At 42.9% G+C, this 23,688-nt stretch overlaps 1 protein-coding gene across 3 annotated transcripts in view; it reads right to left on the reverse strand.

Annotated features, from left to right (window-relative positions):
- Window positions 1-11,109: 11,109 nt before the first annotated feature.
- The window catches only part of LOC137372303 (INO80 complex subunit D-like), a 93,177-nt gene continuing 80,598 nt past the window's right edge, over window positions 11,110-23,688 (reverse strand). For all 3 annotated transcript variants that reach the window (XM_068036108.1, XM_068036109.1, XM_068036107.1), the window contains one exon: window positions 11,110-23,372. In XM_068036108.1, the coding sequence (XP_067892209.1) occupies window positions 22,216-23,372 (1,157 nt within the window). In that variant the 3' untranslated portion in view covers window positions 11,110-22,215. The remainder of the gene's footprint in view (window positions 23,373-23,688) is intronic.

Consider the following 23,688-nt stretch of genomic DNA (forward strand, 5'->3'; position numbering starts at 1 on the left):
CTAAACTCTGGAACTCCTTCCAGAAACCTCTCCTCCTCTCCTGCTTCAAGACACTCCTTAAAATATTTCTTCCTCGACTTCTCTGTCTTCATTTCTGGGGAGAGGCTGTCAACTAATATCTGTTATAAAACCACTGACTCCCACAGCTACCTTGTCTACACTTCCTCCCCACCCCAATTCCTGTAAGAACTCTATTCCATTCTCCCAGTTTCTCTGTCTCTGTTGCATCTGTTCGGATGATGCAACCTTCCACACCTGTGTGTCCTCGCCTTCCACCGCACCAGTCTCCACAGACAACAGATTATTTTCTGGCACCTCCAGCGTGATGCCACCACCAAACACATCATCTCCCCTTTAAGCATTCCAAAGGGATCATTTCCTCCATGACATCGTGGTCCACTCTTCAATCACCCCAACACCCCATCCTCTTCCCATGCAAGCACAGGAGATGCAGTACCTGCCCTTTTTTCTCCACTCTTTCCAGGTAAAACAGCAAAATAATTTTACTTCTTTTAATTTAATATACTATATTCGCTACTCACGATGCAGTCTCCCCTCCATTGGGGAGACCAATTGCAGATTGAGTGATTGCTTTGTGGGACACTTCCATTCCATCTGTACATGTGACCCTGAGCTTCCAGTTGCCTGTCATTTTAATTCTCTGCCCCATTCCCATTCTGATCTCTGACCTCGACCTGTTCCAATGGAAGCTGGAGGAACAGCACCTCATCTTTCAATTAGACACTTTACAGCCTTCTGGACTCAACATTAGGAGCAACAATTTCAGATCATAACCACCGCTCCCAATTTTTTGAACAGTATCTGTTACTAATGATTCTGCTATGCTATTCCCATTTACACCTCCTCTAGACCCAGCTTTTGTTTCCTTACTTGTCCCTTTACCGTCCACTTTTGCCTTGCACCATCATTCCTTTTGTCATTTAATCGCTCCTGCCATCCACCTTTATCCTTCTCTTTTGTTCTTCCCTTCCTTTCCGTGCTTGTGTACTTTCTTAAAAACCTTCTTCCAGTTCTTACAAAAGGTCATCGAACTGAAATGTTAACTGTGTTTCGCTCTCCACAGATGCTGCCAGACCTGCTGAGTATTTGCAACAATTTCTGTTTTTAATTTCCGATTTCTAGCATCCACAATATTTTGCTTCTGTGTCCTTAAAACTTACCACGTTAGTCAACTGTTCTAATGTCTCCTTCTTTGGCTTGTAGTCACTTCTTGTCTGACAATGCTCCTGTGCGGTGGCTTGGGATGTTTTAACATATTAAAATCACTATATAAAGACAAGTTTCTGGTGAACCCCATTGCAGTCTTGTTCTCCCCACTGCAATGCAGCTCACTTTTAAACCCCCAACTTGCATCCCAATTTATTCTAGAATGTATTAGGTATTTTTTTAAATGTTATTAAATCCAGCAATTGCATTTAGAACAGAGACGATCATAATTCTGGAGGACTTTGATGGTGTAAATAAGAAAAAACTGTTCTACTAGCAGCAGGGTCAGTAACCGAAGGATTTAAGATATTTGGCAAAAGAACCTGAAGGGAGGTGAGATTTTTTTTTTTAACACAGTGAGTTGTTGTGATCTGGAATGCACTGCCTGAAAGGGTGGTGGAAGCAGGTTCTATAATAACTTTCAAAGGAAACAATTGTAGGGCTATGGGGAAAGATCAGGGGAGTGGGACTAATTGGAAAGCTCTTTCAACAAGCTGGCAGAGGCATAATGGGAAGAATGGCCTCCTTCTGTGCTAAATGATTCTATGAGTCATGAGTTAAGTGATGCCAAGTCCTGAGGATGAGATGATTTTCTGAGATCCTGTTGGTTTCAGTGGATGAATTGGTTTTGAGAAAAGGGAAGTAACTACAAGCAAACTATTGGTGAAGAGCCATTGGCCTCTACAAAATACTGAAATGTTGCTGCATTTGCTCCAACAAGATGCAAATGGTTGAAAAATACACAGAGGAAAGCATCTTTACTATGCTGGGTTCGGTGATTGAGAGTTTTAATTGCGTGCTTCCTTGACTCCAATCGACATGCTACTTTCGAGAGTGTTAAGGAGCTTACCGTAATGATGCCTGATTAGAAACTTCTGTCTGGTCCAGTACTGCTGTACCAGTTACATAGGGGGGCAGCACCACTTGGTGGCAAACAACTGTACTGCAGAGCAATGATAACATTTCTGCAGTACACGAGCAAACAAAGTACTGCGGATGCTGGAAATCTGAAATAAAAACAGAAAATGCTGCAAATACTCAGCAGGTCTGGCAGCATCTGTGGAGAAAGAGAGAAACAGAGTTAAAGTTTCAGTTCAGTGGTCCCTCGTCACAACTCTTCTGACAAAGTGACCATCTGAACCTTTAACTCTGTTTCTTCTTCCACAGGTGCTGCCAGACCTGATGATTTCTACAGTGCCTTTAATGTTTAAAAAAACGTCCTAAGTTCCTCATGAAAACGTAACCAGAAAATGCCAGGCTAAAGGAGGAAATACCATGACGATATGCTTTAAAACTTGCTCAAACAGGTGGGTCTTAAAAAGAAACAAAGACTTGCATTTCGTGACCTCAAGATGTCCCAAAGCTCTTTACAGTCAATGGAGTACTTTGTGAAGTGTTGTCAATATTGTAATGTAGGTAACGCAGCAGTTAATTTGTACGCAGAAAATTGACAATGTCCAGATAATCTGTTTTTGTTATGTTGATTGAGGGATAACTATTATCCACGACATCAGGGGGGATTTATTTATTTAGAGATACAGCACTGAAACAGGCCCTTCGGCCCACCGAGTCTGTGCCAACCAACAACCACCCATTTATACTAATCCTACATTAATCCCATATTCCCTACTACATCCCCACCATTCTCCTACCACCTATCTACACTAGGGGCAATTTACAATGGCCAATTTACCTATCAACCTGCAAGTCTTTGGCTGTGGGAGGAAACCGGAGCACCCGGCAGAAACCCACATGGTCACAGGGAGAACTTGCAAACTCCGCACAGGCAGTAACCAGAACTGAACCCGGGTCGCTGGAGCTGTGAGGCTGCGGTGCTAATCACTGCGCCACTGTGCCACCCGAAATTCTGCTTTTCTTCAAAATAGTGCCATGGGATCTTTCACATTCATCTGAGAGAGCAGATGGGGCCTCGGTTTAAAGTCTCATCCAAAAGACGGTACCTCTGACAGTGCAGCAGCCCTCAGTATTGTACTGGAGTATCAGCCTAAATTATATGCTCAAATCTGTAGAGTAGGACGTGAAACCCAACCTTCTGACTCAGAGGTGAGAGTGCTGCCCACTGAGCCATGGCTGACACTGTGAGCTGTAAAAGAGGAAGGAGAGGCTGAGAGGTTTAAGGAGGGAATTCCAGTGCACAGGCTCTGGGGGTGAGGGGAGCGGTGGGGAGCTGAAGACACAGTCGACACTAGTGGGGTGCATGGCGTGGGAAATGAACCAGAGCCTGCTGGAAATGCACAGTGAGCTGTATATAAAGATTATGGGACTGATGCAGGACACAATTTCAAAATTTGCAATTAAACAAAACTTGTGATGTATTGTGAAATGTGGGGAGGATAGTGATAGACATCAAGAGGACATAGATAAGCAGGTGAAATAGACAGACACGTGGTATTTAAATTTAACACAGGGAAGTGCGAAGTGGCACATTTTTGTAGGAAGAACAAGGAGAACCAATATAAAATAAAGGATACAATTCTAAAGGGGGTGCAGGAGTAGAGGGACCTGGAGGTGTACATGCACAAATCATTGAAGGTGGCAGGGCTGATTGAGAAAGTGGTTAAAAAGGCATACAGGATCCAGGGCTTTATAAATAGAGGCATAGAGTACAAAAGCAAGGAGATTATAGTGAACTCTTACAAAACGCTGGTTCAACCTCAACTGCAGTATTGTACCCAATTCTGGGCACTGCACTTTAGGAAGGATGTGAAGGCTTTAGAGAGGGTGTAAAGAATATTTACAAGAATGGTTCCAGGGATGAGAGACTTCAGTTACATGGATAGAGTAGATAGAGAGAAACTGGTCCCATTGATGGAAGGGTCAAGAACCAGAAGGCATGGATTTAAAACAAATGGCAAAAGAACCAAAGGTGACATGAGGAAAAACATTTTCACACAGCGAGTGATTAGGATCTGGAATGCACTGCCTGAGAGTGCAGTGGAGGCAGATTCAGTCATGGCTTTCAAAAGGGAATCTGACAATTATTTGAAGAAAACAAAATTTACACAGCAATGGGGAAAGGGTGGAGGAGTGGGATTGGCTGAGTAACTCTTACAGAGAGCTGGCACAGACACCAGGGGCGGTGCTATAACCATTCTATGAATACACCCAACCAGAGTTGGCAACACTAGTCACCACTTGGGGCTGTGGAACTCCCAGTAATAACTGGCAGCAGTAGGAGCAAACCTACCAAATTGCACTTCCTATATTTCACAAATGACTCCAAAGCTCACTCTCTCTTTCTCTGACTGTCGCTGGTTGCAAAGGCAGCAATTACCCTTCAGCCTCAGGGCTAATACTTTCTCTGTGAGCCTCTGCAGCAAGTGTCAGTGCGGTCGCTTATCACTGCAGGGCAAGATCAGTGTAATCAGTTGTTACAACACACACGCACATATGAACCATCCAGAAGGCATCACTAGACAGCCAGAATGCCAACTTTACTTGGACATGTTCCGGGATTCATCACATGAGCTCCACCGCTGGCCATTGAACATGTCAATCCTTTGGGTCATGCCGCCTTGCTAGTCAATTGGAAAATGAACAGATTCTTGGTTATCCAGTCACTTTATTCTCTTTTATAACAAATAAAAACGTTCAAAGCAAATGAAGAAGAATTTTTTGAACGCTTGGTTTATTTTCTCCTTGCACTGTTCAGGAGATTAATCTTTAGTTCCTGGAGACTCCAGGACAATCCCGGAAGGCTGGCAAACCTACTGGACAGTGATCAGGAGAATCAGCCAGTCCACATACACAGGAACCTTCCAGCAATTTTTCCCCCAATGTAGTGTCCAGGTGATCTCAGCTAACCTTGCACAGACCAGGGACCGAACCAGGGAGCTTCTAGTCTAGATGGTTCTGTACTACAGCAGGCAGCACCTTTTTTATCCAGACCATTAAGCAAGGTATGTGGAAGTTTTTCCCATGAACCTACCAATTCCAAAAACCAAAGAGATTTGCAGCTGAATACAATTTTATTAGTCACTCCCCCGGCTCACATCAAATACACATTCTAACCACAAGTAGTCCAGCAGCATTTAAAACTGGGACTACTTTCAAAGAATCTTACAGGACCGAGGCCATTCAGCCCATCGTGCCTGCTGGCTCTTTGAAAGAGCTATCCAATTAGTCTCACTCCCGCTTTCCTGCATTTCATTATTTTCAACCATATATTCGATTCCCTTTTGAAGGTTACTACTGAATCTGCTTCCAACAAACCTTTAAGGGAATTGGATAAATAATTGAAAAGGAAAAAAAAATTGCAGGAGTGGGACTATTTGGACAGCTCTGTCAAAGAGCCAGCACAGGCACGACGGGCTGAATGACCTCCTGCAATGTTGTATCATTCTATGAGTCATCAGTCAGCAGTAAGCTAAGTGCAGGAATTAGAGAAATCCAACAGCAAGCCAATAAAGAGGGCCGTTGTTTTTTTGAGTGCTATCACATCCTTAGGATGAACTGTTAAACAGAGATTCTGTTTTTGTTTTGGTGGATGATTTCTGTTTTTTTTTAAAAAAAGACAAATGTAGTGGGTTGCTATTTTGGATGGATGAGCGTAAATGAGCTGAGACCTCAATCCTTCTAAACTACAAGCAATCATTAGTGAAGAGCAAGGTTCTGGTTGCTTGCCATTTAAATTCACTACCCTGCTCCCATGCTAACATTTCTCTCCAGTTCTGAGGAAGGGTCACTGACCTGAAACGTTAACTCTGCTTCTCTCTCCACAGATGCTGCCAGACCTGCTGAGTATTTCCAGCATTTCTTGTTTTTATTACCTAACATTTCTCTCCTTGGCCTGCTGAAGTGTTCCAGTGAACCTCAATGAAAGCTTGAGGAACAGCACCTCATCCTCCGATTAGGCACTCTACAGCCTTCTAGACTCAACGTTAAATTCAGCAATTCCAGAGCATGACTGGCCTTTTTTAGCTTTGAACTACGTGTCTGCCTTAAAGTTGTGTTTCAGGTTTTTGCTTTCGGACAGAGCTGTTCATTACTCTGCCAATAACACTCTCTCTGGACTAATGCTTTGTCTAACTGCAACTATTAGCACTTTCTTTGCCTTTGTTCCATGACATCTTTGTCATTTAATCTCTCCTGCCCTCTGCCCTATCACACACCTTCCCTTTTGTTGTTCTTCCCCATCCCCCCTTTTTACTTGCTCAAAGCCAATTACATTTCTAACCGTTGCCAGTTCTGCTGAAAGGTCATCGACCTGAAACGTTAACTCTGCTTCTCTCTCCACGTATGCTGCCAGACCTGTTGAGTATTGCCAGCATTTTATTTTTATTTCAGATTTCCAGTATCCGCAGTATTTTACTTTTATTACATTGAAGAGCTGCCACTGGCTTCTACAAAATACTGAAATGTTGCTACATTTGCTCCACAATGTTAATCAAAGCAGCAACAAGATGCAAATGGTAGAAAAATAGAGGAAAGCATTTTTACTATGCTAGGTTCAGTGATTGAGAGTTTTAATTGCATGCTTTACTCCAATTGGTATGGTACTTTCGAGAGTGTTAAGGAGTTTACCTTAATGATGCCTGATTAGAAACTTTTGGCTGCTCGCCTGTTTCTACTGCAACTGCTCCTCTGTAGCTGCTGTACCAGTTACATAGGGGGGCAGCACCACTTGGTGGCAAACGGCTGTATGGCAGAGAAATTTTGCAGCAATTGAAGAACATTTCTACAATGCCTTGAATGTGCAAGACAAAACTTTCCATGGTTCCTTGCAAAAGCGTAACCAGATTGCAGTGGGCTGAAAGAATAGGAAGATATGCTTTGAGGCTTGGTCAGAGGTTCAAGGAGCTTACCCTCTTCTGCTCCTCCTTCACTTCTGTTAAGAAAGACTTGCATTTATACAGTGCCTTACACAACCTCAGGACATCCCGATGTGTTTTTGCAGCCAATTAATTTTGAAATGTGGTCAACTGTTGTAATGTAGAAAACATGGCAGCTGATTTTCACACAGCAAGTTGCCACAAACAGCAATGTGATAACGATCAAATCATCTGTTTTAGTGATTGTTTCGTCTTTATGTTGTTTCTGGTTCCCAAATGTTGGAAAGAATCGCTCTTTAAAACTTGGAAAAGGCTGGACTCAGTCTTGTTTAATTCAGCACCATGCTGTGTTGTGGAGCCTGGTTCAACTGGTTCTTGTGTTACATATAACATGACTCCTCAGAGCAGCCGTGAATGAGGCACCCCATTGGAACACTTAAACATAACAACTAGTTCCTAGCTAATTAGTTTCTAACACTTTACAGATAGTATAACAATACATACATATATAACATCACTCTTTCTTTAAAATATAATGCCCCTATATCCATATAGCTGCCAATATAAATTTTAAAAATCATCTGACTTGTGGAAATAATCTGGACTCCTTTTTAGTCTTTTATAGCGTGTATTTAAAGAAAAATATTATTCACTGTATCGCTTGGGTGGTAAGATGTTGTGCCTCCATCTTGTAGATTTGCCATTTGTTGCTCTTAGCAGTGAGTTGGCACACTGTACAGGCGATGTTGTGTCACTTGCTGGTGATGTTGTTAATGTTGTCTTGCTGGATAGTGATATCTCCGGTGTTGTTGATGGTCTTTTCCGTTGTTCCAGCTCAGGTGTAAGACAAATATGGATTCCGTTCCTTCTCATTTGGTTACCGGTTTCGGTCTCAATGACCTTGGAGTCTCAGCTTCACTAACAACTTTTGCTGGGCTCCAGGTTTTCATGATTGGATCCTGTATGTATACAGTTTGTCCTTTCAACAGCTCGGGCAGCGATTTAGCATATTTGTTGAAGTGTTGCTCTCTTCTTACCTGTGCTTCAGTAAGTTGTTGTCTCACTTCCTCCTGGTCACTTGAAGGATGCATTTTGCTTGGCAGAGTTGTCTTACATTTTCTTCCATTTAACAGCTCTGCAGGTGATTTCATGCAGCCTTGAGAGATGTAGATCGGAGTGGCAATAAGGCCAGGTTTGGGTCTTCCTTTGTCTCTTGGCATTTCACAAGTGTTCTTTTGGCCGTCTGGGCGTGTCTTTCTATAAATGCGTGTCCCTGTGGGTAGTGTGGTGATGAGGTGATGGTGTTGAACCCAAACTGGTCAGCAAATTCCCTAAATTCTCTGCATGTAAATTGGTTGCCATTGTCACATGTTAACCTTTCAGGAATCCCTTGCTCAGCGAACAGAACTCGTACTGCCGAGATGACTGTTGTGTCTCTCAAGTCTTTCATCTTCGGGATAAAACAGAATTTCGAGTAGTAGTCTGCGACTATGAGATACCATTCTTGATTATGTGAATAAATCGACTCCTACAGGATGCCATGGTCTGGGTGACACTTCGGTTGCTATCATCTCTTTCTGTTGTGAGTTTCTGTACTTCAGGCATACATTACATGTGGACACCATATTTTGATATCTTTGTATATGCCTATCCAGTACACAGCTGATTTGTCTCTGAGCTTACACTTCTCCATTCCCATATGGGCTTTGTGTATCTTTGGAGAAGATCTTCCTGCATTGTTTTGGTTATGATTATTCTGGATCCAGCTAGCAGAACACCATCTTCATAGAGAGATGTCATCTCTGATAGACTAGTACTGCCGTATTGCTGGCCGTGTGTGCTGTATCTTTCCCTGGATCACTTTCTGAGATAGCATCTGTAACTCATCTTTACTGGTCTCATCTCTAATTTGAGACTCTGTTTCGGTGGTGTTATGTTCACTAGGTGATGAATCTTTACTTCGTATCGGAGGGCGCTTTTCAACAGGTGTACTATCTTCAACCCTCAGTGTCGCCTCCTTCACCTCATGGTTTACCGAGATAATCTGCAGCTCTTCACAACTGCTCAACCCCAGGATAGCTGGGCCATCTGTTTCTGTGATGTAGAACATACAGTTAACATTTTTTCCTTTGTTTGTCCCTCTGATTTGATTGCTCCTAGCTGTCGAATCTCAGTTTCCCCGTATGCTGTTAGCATGACGTTGTTTGATTTCAGAGAACCTTCCCTTGGATAACCATTTTTCTCCAAATTTTCGGGAAAGATCTGCTGGTATAGCCTGAGCGGGATGATGTTACTCTGTGCTCCAGTATCGATCTCCATCTTCAGATTTATCGTTTTGGGCTTATTTCTCAGCCTCTTCCTGATCTGAACGATTGTGTGAATTTCTTTTCTCTGTGAACTGTCACATCCAGACATTTTGTGCAATTCTATGGTTTCTATGTCTATCATGTTCTCAAACCCATCACCATCTTCCAGACTATGAATGGTTTGGTTTCTTTCACTATTCCTTCACCCTGTTCCTGTGGCTCTGACTCGTCTACCACCTTCTTGCCTTGTTCTGCACATCCTTTCCCAGTGATTGGTCTTTCTGCAAGCTCTACAGATTGATCCATATGCAAGACATTTCCTTCCATCTGTCAATTCATGTGGTCGTCCACAGCTCCTGCAAGTCTTTCTCTCTGTTTGGTGTACATTCTTTAGTTGTTGTTTCACTGCATAGACCCTGCTGCCCATCTCTTGGTTTAACTGAAAGCTAGCCATTTGGGAGGTCAGGGTCTTCTTCTATCTGCTCGTGGCTTCATGTGCTTTGTCAGTATCTACAGCCTGCGACATTGTGAGCTTGTCCTGTCCGATTAGAGCTTTCTGTACTTCAGGATGTGCAGAAACCTAAATGAACTGATCTATCAGCTGTTCATCTGTGTCCTTAAATTTACATTTTTAGGCTGCATTTTTCAATCTTGCTACAAAATTGTCAATAGGCTCACCTAGTTCCTGTCTGAGGCCTTGAAATTCAGATCGATATATCCAATGATTTGATTTTGGCTGGAGATGGGTGCTGAATCTTTCAAAAATTTTGTCTGGGTTTTTGCTGTCCTCTTCGCTTAGGTCCCAACTGTTAAATAAATGTAATCCTTTATCTCCAGCCCACAAAAGGATCTAGCTGACCCTCTCTTCACTAGTGCCTTTTAGGAAACTACTAAATGCCAAATTGCACTTTTGTTTAAACTTCTCAAATGCCTCTACGACATCAGCTCCCCAATTCACGATGGGCTGTAGCAGTGCATTTATTCCTGTCCCAGCTGACATTTCAATTTTTTTTTTTAAAAAAGAGTTTTTGCACGAGTCACTCAGTTTTTCTTTCTCTCTGGCACTAATTTGGGTCACTTCTCAATCTGATGCTTTAAAAAATGTTTTAGGTTTACTCACAGACACTTGCTGCCACCATGTTTCGTCTTTATGTTGTTTCTGGTTCCCAGATGTTGGAAAGAATCACTTCAAAACTTGGAAAAGGCTGGAGTCAGTCTTGTTTAATTCAGCACCATGCTTTGTACTGTAGAACCTGGTTCAACTGGTTCTTGTGTTACATATAACATGACTCCCCAGTGCAGCTGTGAATGAGCCACCCCACCCCCACTGGAACACAAACATAACTAGTTCCTAGTTAATACAGATAGTATAACAATATATGCATATATAACAGTGATGTTGGTTGACATATATTGTCCAGCACCAGGAGAATTTCTGTGCTTTGCTTCCAAATAGAGCCATGGGATCTTTCACATCCTCTTATGTATCTGTTTTCCTTCACTCCACCACGGGCAGCTATCTGCCTTCAGTCCTCTAGACCCTAAGCTCTGGAAATCCCTCTCTAACCTCTAGACTTTACTCTCCTGCTTCAAGATACTCCTTAAAACTTACTTCTTTGACTAGCCCTATTCTCTCCTTGGTGTCAAATTTGTGTCTGATAACACTCCCATGAAGTACCTTCGGTCGTCTTATGACATTAAAGGCTCTATATAAATGCAAGTTATTGCGAAGGAGAAGGAGCAGGTTAATGTCTATGATGTGAGTTGGATCTTTTTTCTTCACAGCAAGTTTTTATTTGTACATCCAAACAAAGATCATTTATCACACTATATACAGATATTACATACAGTGTTTATACACATATTACATAGTCTGTACACAGAAAAATATACATAAAAATGTAAACTTTTGTATACAAAAAATACCTTAAACAAATTAAACAAGGACAATAACAAAAGGTGACTAATTTAATTATTAGCTCGCCTTATCATTTAAAAACAGAAATACAGTACATTCATTGAGTATAAGAAATTTGAGCCACCTCTCCTGTTTCTGAATGTAGAAGCAGTTTGTAGGACAGTTGTGTTTTCCATGGGCTGCTTTCTCCTTTATTTGCCATAAAGTCCCTGATACTCACAAACCAATCACACGGCTGGGATGAGAACGATAACATTTGGTGGGCGGGGGAAGGGGCGGGTGTGAAATTTAAATCTGGGCACTTTGAGGCAAAAGCCAGTTATAGTCAGGAGGGGTGGAGGTGAAGGTGGGGAGTCATGAATTTCCCAGATACACCATGTATATTTTAAGCATATTTCTATCAAATTAACCATTTCTGACTTTGTGAAATCTCAGCAACTGGGTAAAAACTGTCAAAAACAGTGTTTATGGGGTTTGTGAGTGCATTAAAAGCTTGTTGTCCTGTATTTTGTGTAACAAAATAGGCAGACTAGTACAATGTATGAAATGGAGCCTGAAATCATTGATCCCTGCTACTATGAGTGAGAGAGACCATAGAACTTCTCTCCCCAACCAACTCCTCTAGGATTTTCTTTAAACAAAAAATAACCAAGTGCTTCAACATCTACTTAGCTGAAAGGAAAAAGAAAACATAAATAAATTTGTCCAAATCGATGAAAGAGGAGGACCTTAGAAGGTGCCGAGGGAGTGGGAACTATAGTTGGCATTGGGCACTTGTATCAGTATAACTGCGGTTTAGTAGGTTATACAGGGATGGTTTCCCGAATATGTTCCTGACATCACAGGGGTAGGAGGTATTGGGAGTCAAAAAGTTGTGAATTTTTACGAAAGGGGCCCGCTAGCTACAAATGGCAGTTTTACAAAATTTGTTTGACTAGACAATAGTTTGATTTAATTGTAAGGAAAGCTGCTTTCTTGGGGCTTCACTATAGAAAGGTATGGTTTATGGATGACAGCTCTTGTCCAGGCACCAAAGGACTATGCAGCCCACCTCAATATGTATTCTTAAACAAAAAGCACTCTTATTTTGGGGGGTCACATACAAATTGTATTAAAAATGGAAGCATTTTAACTGGTGTTTTAATTATTATAAAGGCCTTACTGATGCCTTTGTTGACTGTCCAGCTTATCTTAAAACCCCATGACCAGCATGAGTCATATCCAACTTGTATTCACAAGCCAGTACTCCCCATGTGTATTACTCGACACAGTATTGAAGCCTTACAGAAACAGGACTTCAATTCCAGGGGTACAAAAGGATACTTGTTCAGTTCATGGAAGGACCCAAGACAGGAAATGTAGATTGGGGCAGGGCTCACATGGTACAATTGGAAGAGAATCTTTTATATGCATACACAACACACAGTGATGCCAAAGCACCTCACCCAAACGTACTGCAGTCAAGACTGGCAGACACACAGCAAGATTACTCATTAAAATCCCTCTGGGCAGAACGTGGGCTGACTCCCAAGAGATAAAACCTCAGCACCCGACAAGATCTCTGAATGAAGAGAATGTTTTAAATCCCTCTGCAATGCTACTGGACATTAGGGTTAGTAGAGGCCAGGAGCAAAGGTCACATAATCCAGGCCTGCTCTCCCACAGTGAACCCAGTTTTCTATATTAAAAAGCATACACACAACTATAGTTTGGTTAAATCTGTTTCTAGTCAGCTGCAAGTTAAAAAAAAATATTTGCACAGGCTTTGTCAAATACAACAGAAAGTGTTGGAGCTTAATACAAGCATGCCCATACCTCTGGCTTGCTGAGCAAACAGTACAGTAGCGACACAGACTACCTGTTCTTCTAATGTGAAGTGCCTACACCTTATCTACAGCCGTTGGCATTTCAAGTTAGGATTTTGAAACAAATGAATAGAAGCTGGGATCTTTTGTGCCAATAATTTAAGTTACAAAAAAATTCCACAAATCTACATATCCTTTTGTTTAAAAAAAAGTTAACTTCTATGTTCTGTACTGTTCCCACCTTCTTTTCACATCATCTTTGAGTGCCATTTTTCTCCCTCCAAATTACTAAATGAAGATGGCATTAAAAATATTTCACTCATTAACACACACACTCTCTCCTCCCTGCCCATTTCCTTATAAACCTGAGAGCAAAAGAGGAAAGAGGATGTCAGGGTGTCTTTATGTTTCTGTTGAAGTACAAACAAGCATAACCTACAAACCTTCACCCCCTCCCTCCTTTTAAAAGATTTAAATTTTTTATATATATGAAAATTAAAAATCTACCAATCGCCATCACTTGTTTCAAAATTTGCAAAGCTCTTAACAAGGATTTCCTTGAGAAAGCAATAAATATATTAAAGAAAGCAATGGCTTCCTTCTGTCGATTAAAAGATGACCTAATCTGAAATGGAATGAACAGGTAGTGTATGTACAGAATGATGTCTCCCTATTTTATGTGGATTATTAAAAGGCTGCACATAATGACATCACACGTCCCAGCTGGAGCTCGCACTACTGTAAATGACTGGTATTGATGTTACGTGCATAATGTGTATTATGGAACTATCCTCCACTCACTGCATTCTGCTGGAGAAATAACAGTGTCTTTACCAAGAGACTTTGCTGTAGTTCAAAGAAACTCTGCTTAAATAGACTGCTTGCTGCAAGACCCGCCCCATTTCCAACTCGCTGGTTGGTAACAGATATAGATACTGACTCTAATTTTTTACATTTACACCGTAATGCCCATGAGAAGAAAGGGTATAGTTTGCTGTGGAGAACTTATGCTAATTGTTACTGAAGCTTTCTACAACTAAAGAGGATTAAAAACTGGAAGTAAGCAAGTGGAAATGTATTAACTGACGATCCACCTTTACTAAGCAGGGAACACCACAGTCTGCATTCATTAGATATCCCCCTACCCCAAAGCTGTATGTTACAAAAGTGTCAGAGATAGTTGTCAACGGTGGGCCTACAGATCCATGCTAATCTGGGCCGGCATTTGTTCAAAGACACTTCAAGATCAGGCAGCCCACAGGGAGAGGAAAGCCCTTTCAAAATATATGGTGAACTCATGGCTTCACAACTTTAACTTTATATGACAATCAATATTGAACACTCACTGCAAAAATCAGGAGATGCCACAACCACACACTGATACCCCTCTCAGTGGTCAGCTATTCATCAAACACAGGAAAAACAGAATTATTACCATACCTGTGGTATAACTTTGCTGGTCTTTCCTTCCCTGTACACTGCAGGGTAAAGTTGCCTTTTATACTGCTGGCTGAATGACTCCTGGTCAGGTTTAGATGCTGGATAAAACTTACTGTCACACTGATCGAGCAAGCATCTTCAGGTCAAGTATAGCATGCCAGGGACAAAAACAGAAAATGCTGGAAATACTCAGCAGGGCTGGCAGCATCTGTGGAGAGAAAAACAGAACTGATGAAAGGTCACAGACCTGAAACATTAACTCTGTTTTTCTCTCCACAAATGCTGCCGCACCTGCTGAGTTTTCCAGTATTTTCTGTTTTTGTTTCAGATTTCTAGCAGCCACAGTATTTTGCTTTTGGATTAGCATGGCTGAGATGCCAGTTAAAGCTTCTTAGATGCTGCCCAATTAATGATTTCCACAACTGGCATAGAAATGGTGACTGTGTCAGTCTTTGCAGAGCAGACCAAACTACATTGGTGCAATTCTCACACTTTCTACACCAGCCTTCCTTGCGGTCTCTTCTAGTTGGGCTGTTATTTCACTTAGACCCCTAAAAGCTAATCTAGATAGGGGACTTGCATCCCACCAACGTGAGCTCGGTCTTAAAGGGAAGACATGTATAAACTCACTGCAGTATGAAATTCCTCAGATTGGGCACCCTCACGCCTTTTATCTGGATTAAGTCTGATCACAGGTATTGAAGGTGATGGGTGACTGCCTAACCTCCTGACCTCTTTTCACCATCTTTGCATCATTCCCCAAAGTCAAGGATCTCATGTTGCAAATCTGCTCATAAATTGCATTTAAAAACACATTTCACAGGTTTAAAAAAATTATTATTTTTTTACACACACCTAAGTTTTCTGATGAGATCTGTGTGCTTTGAAAAACAAGCCTTAGATTGTGATTTACAATTTACATGATCAGAAAACCAATAGCTGAGATAGAAAATCGTAGAGACCAGCAGTGTTTCATGAAGCTCCTTACCAAAGATGGAAGGCAAAAGCTTCTCTCAGTCTACTGAATACTTGGTTTAAACTTGGTAGGGGCCTTTCTTCCTACATCCTTCTCCAATGTATGTCCTGGAGTAATAATGTGGTGAGGAACCCCGTTCCACCATTCCACTATGAATGGAATTGAGAACACCTAATCCAACCCAAACCAACACTGTAATGGCTTTGACTTGACCTTCAAACTATCCAAACTAACCACTGATGCAATCAAGTCACGAACAGCCAATACCATAAGATCATTGTTTATAATAAATCTTTTCATTCTCAATTGGAAATGACTTACTTCATCCTAGACCTTGCACCTTTGGTGGAACAGATCACCTGCCACTCAAAACCAACCATCTCCCACAGCTCTAACATTTCGATGCAGAGCAATACACCAGGCAAGACAACAGGTGTGTTTTACAAGCAAAAGGAAGTTTACAGAGTTATTTACCCCATCTTGAGTGTTCTCACACAAGATTTCCCACAGTAATTGGTCCATCTAACGTTTAGCTAGGCTGTACCACAGACACCTTAGAAAAAAAGGGATAACACTGATGTCGTCATGTTAATTTCTTCATTAAGAATGACAATGTCATCAATTGAAGACCAATTCTTGTTTCACCTGTAATCTCGGTAAAACACTCAAAGCAGAGGGAGTGCTGGATACTCTGGTTTATGCCACTAGCGCACAAGACACCCTAATAATCCACTCTCAAGATCAATCACTCAAGGTGTACACAACCTTCCCTGATGGCGAGATCTCCCCTATTTAATACAATATATCCTTTAGAGTGTAACATAAGGGGTGCATTTAGTTCGAGGCCATCTACTCTCGGTTACTGGGAACACAGGCTTCTATGTGGGCAGCACTTGAAGGCACAGAATGCTAGCCAAGAGGCAATCTAAGCAATATGACCGACACTGCAAACTAACTGAATATTCAGCAGTTGAAGCCATTAAGTGAAATGGCAAAGGCAAATGTGGAACACTGTTTTAAGCTAAACTATGGCCCCCAGGACAAGGGGACAGACAGGTAAAAGGCAAAGTCAGAACTGATATCACTCTTACTCAATAGTAGTCAATACCAGGAATGGTCTTCTGGGTATGGTAGTGTAGGCAAAGCTCTGGTGTCAGTTAGATACTGTAACTGAGGTGCTGTAGGTTTCTATGGGAGGTAGGGCAAGAGTACCCACACGGTTTCATCCATATATATCCTTGTGATCTTGTATTGCTCCATAGCTCATTCAACTTAATTCCATGCAAATGCTGTGTGCAATAATAATATGCAGACAGGGGTCTTATGGACCACAGATGCACATGTTGATGCCATGCTGAACTGACAGTTTTGTTGGATTCAGGTATGTTTAGTGTTCTGGTTACCCGAGTAAGCAGTGGAAACCCTGGAACTATCAAGCCTTTGTTGGCCCTGCACATTGTTCATGGAGATGGAAGGGGAAACCTAAAGGGACTAAATAATTCACTTCTGCAGGAAGAGCAAGGAAAAAATAGCCTCACAACACAACAGAAACACAGAGGTGACTACAGTGGATACTGTTCAGAATACTCCAGCAGTCACAAACTCTGGTGACAAAATATTCTTTAAAAATTACAATAATTTCAATATTAAATACATCTGGATACAGTAATATTTGTTTAAAAAAGGGGGAGTAGACCCTGTCCATCCCACTACTTTGGTATAAATCTGAAGGTAGTAGGATCATTGTTGAAAGCAAAGTGATGTGTTGCTTACGTTTACAGAAGAACAATGCATCCGGTGACCTGTGGGCCTCTCAACGAGCACAACTACCTCTCATGTCAATAACAGAGGACAAATGTGACCGCCAGACCAGCCTGCATGTATTGCACATTTCAAGTAAACCTCTCGCTCATACAGTTGGGGATTACATTCAACCCAAGACAGCTGCAGCTTCACTCAAAGTTTTCAAAAGATGCATGGTTTTCCCCTCATTTTTCAAACAGCTTGCAATGTGACACCACCTGGAGAGTACTGAACAAAACGACCTTGTGTTATACACATACAAACATGGCATAACACACCCAAAGTGTAAATGTTGGCACCAGCTAATTGGTACTAATGGTTTCTGCACAGTTCACTACCCTGAACAGCCAGGGTTACATGCCACTTAAACCAGATGACACCAGTAACTATTCCTTCCTGGCCAAGAGACTAGCTAATTAAACATAGTGAGAAGGAAGGGTCATGTAACACAGTAACTGCACCCAGCGTCAGCTAATGCAATGCATATATAAACAGAATGTCTTTTTGACGCTAACATTTATCTGGATCAAGCCATAGCAAATAGCCACAGAGGACCAACTCCTAGACTCTAAATCCAGTTTATTTATTGGAACTGATGGCTCATCCAGAGGATCAAGCGCAAGCAGGGAAAGGGGAAAATCTGGTTATTTTACAAAGCAGGACATTTCCAGAATCTATTCAAATTAATCTCCTTCAGACTCTTGATCCAGAACAGTTGAGGCTCACGCTGTGTAATGCAAAACAAGTTAATTGGCATCCCCTTTCACTGCAAGTGCTCCATTTCTTCAGTGCTAAATCTGTAAATGTTGTATGAAAAAAAAAAACTGCACTGCAGCAAGAAACGTGCTCCAAACATTCCTTTTCCCTCTCCCAGAGATCTGAAACTCAACCCCCAATGTAAACTAAATGAGATGGCAAATCATCTTTGTGTTGATTTTTCTTTAGCAATATAATGAACATTAACACAGGGCATCTCTTTCCTGTTGATCTATTGTGCTAGGTGCATCCAAAATATATTCTGAACTGTTATAAAAATCCAGACTAAAAGGATGTGAAGTAATTAAGATCTCAGTTCATTCAAGGATAATCTGTGGACCTGCTGAGAACTGGCTCAGGCCAAGTGGAGGTATTGAACCTATTTACTTCAAAAGGCATCTCTCTGACAAAAAGCTGGAACAGTGGCATTCGCTTTCCATGCACTTTGCAGTGAGCCTTAGTCTAAGACCTTGCACAGATAATCAAAGTACCACTCTTATTTTACTCCACAGCACCAGTCAATGAAGCCTAGAAAGACAATTTAAAAACATTTGAGATCACCCTAAATCAGTCGCCACATGGTGTATACAAAGCACCTGATGTTCAATGATGGTCCTAACTTAAAATATTGCACGCACGTTTCCAAAAAACAACCCTTACCCAAACACTTACTCCAACCTTCATCCTGCAGCAACCTACCCAAACTAATACAACAGAGAAAATACATCTCCATACAGTGTCAGTCACCCAAAGCCATACCAAGCCTAACTATTCCATCATTTTCAAAGGAAACCAGCACTAGGATGAACCATGTAAACATTATCGGCCACTTAAAAAGGTCATTTTTCTGAATTCACTTAACATTTCACTTGAACTTTGAGGATAGGAAATGTGTCTCAGAAAAATAATAAAACTTATCATTTGGAAAAATAACAGTAGCTAGGTAAGTGGGCTAGAGCAAACTATAACAGAGGCAATGGGTCCAGCGTGGAGAGATTTGCGTAGCCGAGTCTGGGATGGTCAAGCATCGAGAAATCAGAGATTTTCACACAGCAAAAGATCAGATGGAGGGATATCAGACCAAAGGTTTACAGATGAAAAGATATACACATCAGGGGGTTAGTAGTGGAAGCTGGTGAGGTGCTTTATTTTTCAGTCAGCATAGCTGAAAAGGATTCCCATGAAATCTGTTAACATTTTGAGGACTACTGCATGAAGATTGCCTCCCTGTCACCAAATGCACAGAACTAACATAGCAAATATAGTCCTCAGCCTTATGTCAGGTAGCAGCATCATGCACTTGCCCCCTTTCAGCCAGTCAGTTAACAAGTAAAATCCAAAACCCTGCTCTCCTGAGTTCCAAACATGATTCCCTTTCACACCTTCCCTCTTGCAAAGGTCACTCATCCTACATGGCCAGCAGAAAATCCTATAATCTCCTGAACTTATAAAGTAACAGGGCTGGCTGGACAAAGCTACTTCCCCACTGACCAAATGGTGGAGATCCACTGCTCCCCTCCCTTTAATGCAATTCTGGCACAATGCATTATTAAAATAGATATGATTCTACTTAAACCACCAACACACAATACTGAAGCACTTCATTATGGTGATCAATCAAGTAAATCTGTGATTGGATTGTATATTCCATGATGAGGGGACACCAGGTTTATCAAGCTTTGGGTGCTCAAATTAAAACAGACGGCTGGAAGTGCATGATTTTTTTTTTAAAGGGGTGCTGTACATATAGTATACTGTGATAGCCCTTCCACAAGACATGTCCACTATGGTTACACTTAATGTGCAGGAAGCTCACCTTGATCAAAATAAAGGAAAATCAGTCTTAACTTGGAATCCTATGCACCTTCTGAGAGATAGACCAGGGAGATGGTTCTTCATGGCGCACACTGGTTGTTACTCATCGAGTCGGAGCACAAGACGCTCGGCAAACAAAGTTTCATAGAAAATTTTGTGCTGTCTTACAATTTTCACCTTTTAAGTTGTGAGCAAGTATGGGAGAGCAGGAAAGTTGCAAAGACACGGTGCTGCCGTCAGGAGGGTGATGGTACTGCAGTTTGTAAAGAGATTTTGAGGGGTGTAAATAAATGCATTTTGCATATTATATACAATGTGTTTGTGTTTGGGGAGGTCATGTGTGATTAATTTAAAATGTTAAAACTGGGCTACCCTCACTGAAGTATATTATTTAGAAACTCTACAGGAGGCACAAGAGTACAACCCATTGGATATATTTTACACATTCAGACCTTTCCTGTCATAAATAAAGTTTTTCTCAAAAAAAAAGAACATATTTGGCATTATAAGACACTGGATGCATTGAAGTAGACACGGTGGGTGGTACACTTTAGCTGCCTTTATATTGCAACACATGCGTGCCAGCTGGTTTTTGCAGGTCTCGGAGCAATAGGATAAACAGCTAAACTCTGGGAGCCAGGGATGAACAGTCCCAGACTGCATGTGAACTAGCCACTGAGTGTCAGTTGTCAAAAGTGCTAGACCAGTTTGAGAGCGAATCTGGATCCCACGTGCTTAAGGTGCTTTGATGCAGATTATGTTTCAATGGGGTCTCAAGACCCCTGCTTCACAAGGGTCCCAGGTATGGCTGTCAAAGTCAGCGGGAAAAACACATACCCTCCCCTTCTTACCAGATCTAGAAAAGGCAATCTTAATCTCTCTGCTGTCCCTATCACCAATAATAAAATTGAAGGGAGACCCTCCTTTCCCCCTCCACCCCCAGTTAATGAAAATGGAACAAAAGCTTTAGCAATCAATTTGTAACTAAGCGACTGTTTATATCTAAGACAGGTGCTGGACATGAGATTTAGCTGAAACAACAGCTTCTGCCAAATGTGGCAGTGCCTCTCATGGAAATAGGTTCAGAACAGAGGCCAAAGGGATTAATGCCGTTAGGTGCTGGTCACTCGATAAACATGTTCTGCACATCGCTGCTGGGATAGTGACCCAGGTCTGAAGGAAGAGGGAGCCAAGGGGGAGAAGGCAGAGGAAGGGTAAGAAAAAAGGTGCGATGCTCAGCTAGGTGGGCAAGATAACATCTAAACATGGCTTTGAACCCAGGAGGCTGTGTAAATATTACGTTTTTAAAAAGTGCCCTGAAATGGCCTTGCAGGTTGAATTGATTTTCTTGTTAGTAGTCCACACATAGAAGTCTTTAAACTGAGTTTCAGGATTGTATTTTAGCAAATAAATGACAAGTTAGTTCATGACAAGATGACAAGAATCTCACAGCAACTTTGGGGGAATTATGTGCAGAGACCGTGGGACCTAATCCAGAATCTATATTTTGCGTGTGTATGTGTTTTTTTTAATATAAAAAGCTTCATTGAGCCAAACATCTACCTTTGAGTTTGATACTTAACAGTGCGCCATTAAATGGTTTTATAGATAAGTAATGTTGTCATAAAATGTACTAATGTATTTACATAAAAAATATACTCAAACTGAATGTATTACGCTCTTTTAGCCCTGAAAAGAAAGGGGGAAGAGTGTCACCAATCCCCCTTTTCAAAAAGCACACAAGGCCCTGGCATGGTGGAAAGGAAGTCACCTGAACTCCTAGCAGCTCCTTGGCGAAGTACCCGGGTGAGCAACGGCAACATCCAGTAAAAGGCTAGCAGAGGTCCCAGTCCGCCTGCAATTTTTGCCACGGTTTGGCTATCATCCACTTTAAAAAGCCGAATGCGACAGAGATGCCAGTGACGAAGGGGTATTCACAAATGCCGGGGTGGGGGGGGAGGGTACTGAGAAAGGCAGACTGGTAAAAGCCCGCCAAATCAAGTTACTGGGTGCACAAAGTTACTTGGATCTGTCATTGACAAAAAAAGTCATGATCATTACAATAGGCTGATTGAATCTCTTTCTTTTGGAGACAGGACGCCAATGAGCAGGCTGAGGATAGAGGAATTGCACAATAATGAGCAAAAATAGAGGGGCAGGAATCACTGGCATCTCTGCCCAATCACGGGTTACTTTCTCCCAAACTCAGCTTCCCAAGCGGTTTTCTCCCTCCACCCTTACGCAGGAAGGTTTTTTAAAAAAAACAGATGATACCCTTCAAACTCCAAGACACCGTAGAAAAATCAATGGAACATCTCGACCCTCACTTGTTAGCCAAGAAACAGGTGGCCTCTTCGTACAGCAATCCCGTGCAAATTCACTGCGGAGTGCTAAACGGAGCTGTGACATTGTTCGTGCTCGCGGCGGCTGCGGTTACAGAGAAGCCCGTGGGGGGCGCAATCGAGCTGTGGGTTGGCTGAACGTCCTTGGGGATGCCGCTGTGGGAGGAGAGCTGGGGGCCGAAGGCGGCGCTGAACTGGGGGAGCTGCTGCTTGGTGGGATTGGAGGTCGGCAGGTCAGGGGGTGAGGAGGGTCCCATGCTGGCAACGCCGTCGCTGAAGCCAGCCTGGGTCAGGCCCGGCAGGAGGACCGCATTGCTGGGCGTGGCAGTGGAGAAGGCCGTGTGCGTGGAGGGTGAGTGAGGCGTGGAGAGGGGGGTGGAGAGGGAAGTGGAGAGCAGGTGGCCCTCAGCCCCTGATGAGATCAGGCCGCTGAAGGTGGCTGGGTCACTCAAGCTGATGGTGCCCCACTGGGGCCGGGGGTTGACCAGCTGGGCTGGTAGGACGTGGGCAGGGAGCAGAGTCACATCTGGGGGAAAGGGAGTGGCCAGGCTGTCCCCGGGGTAGGGTGGAGGACGGGGCGGGGGGGTGACATTGTCGCTGTAGGGTGACGGCACGTGCTCGCTGCTGTACGGGGATGAGCGCGAGTGCTCGCTGCCGTAGTGCGGCCGAGGTGAGATCAGGTCCTCAGTTTTGCCCAGCAGGTGGGGTCTGGGGGAGGTGTGGCTGCCATCGCCCCGGAGGCTATGGAAATGGGACGGGTGGGCCCGCTCTGCAAGCCCACTCTGGTTGACCAGGGCGGCAGAGGCCAGACCCATGTCCGACGGGGAAGGGTAGGTGCCCAGAGCCTGACTCCCCAGGGAGCCAGCTGGGCTGGACAGTGCAGACGGGTGATGAAGGAGGTTCTCATCCAGCTCCAGGCTGGAGAAGTTCTCTGTGGAGATGCGGCCATTGAGGAGGTCTCCCAGTTCATTGTTGACCGCCCTGCTGAGGACTGGCATCCCTGCGGCAGCGGCTGCGACAAATACGCCCATCCCTCTGCCCGACAGCTCCTGGTCGCTGTCTCCGTCCGTTTGCGCCAGATCACCAATGGAACTCAGACACTCCAGCGAAGCGGCGTACGACGTCACTGCCTCCAGTGCACGCTCCAATTCTTCCGCTTCCTCCGTCGTTGGCAGGAGCTCGCCATTTTTACCTGGAGGAGGATGGCAAGAGCAAAAAGACATCACTTTACTGCAGGAAGTTTTTTTTCCGCATGACACAGAGCGTTGGTGAGAGATTTCCTTTGAAAATTTGACATGCTGCTGTGTGGTTACTGGGTTACAGATTCTCCCTTGTGATTCATCACATTGGTGAGTCTCCATTCTTCCTCTTAAATTAATTCAGTGTCCACCAGTACTATACTCCAATGTTATAGTGACAGACCAGTACCCATCAGTACTATACCCCAGTGTTATAGTGTGAGACATGTACCCATCAGTACTATACCCCAGTGTTATAGTGTGAGACAT

The sequence above is a fragment of the Heterodontus francisci genome, chromosome 7 (genome assembly GCF_036365525.1).
Source record: "Heterodontus francisci isolate sHetFra1 chromosome 7, sHetFra1.hap1, whole genome shotgun sequence".
Taxonomy (NCBI): Eukaryota; Metazoa; Chordata; class Chondrichthyes; order Heterodontiformes; family Heterodontidae; genus Heterodontus; species Heterodontus francisci.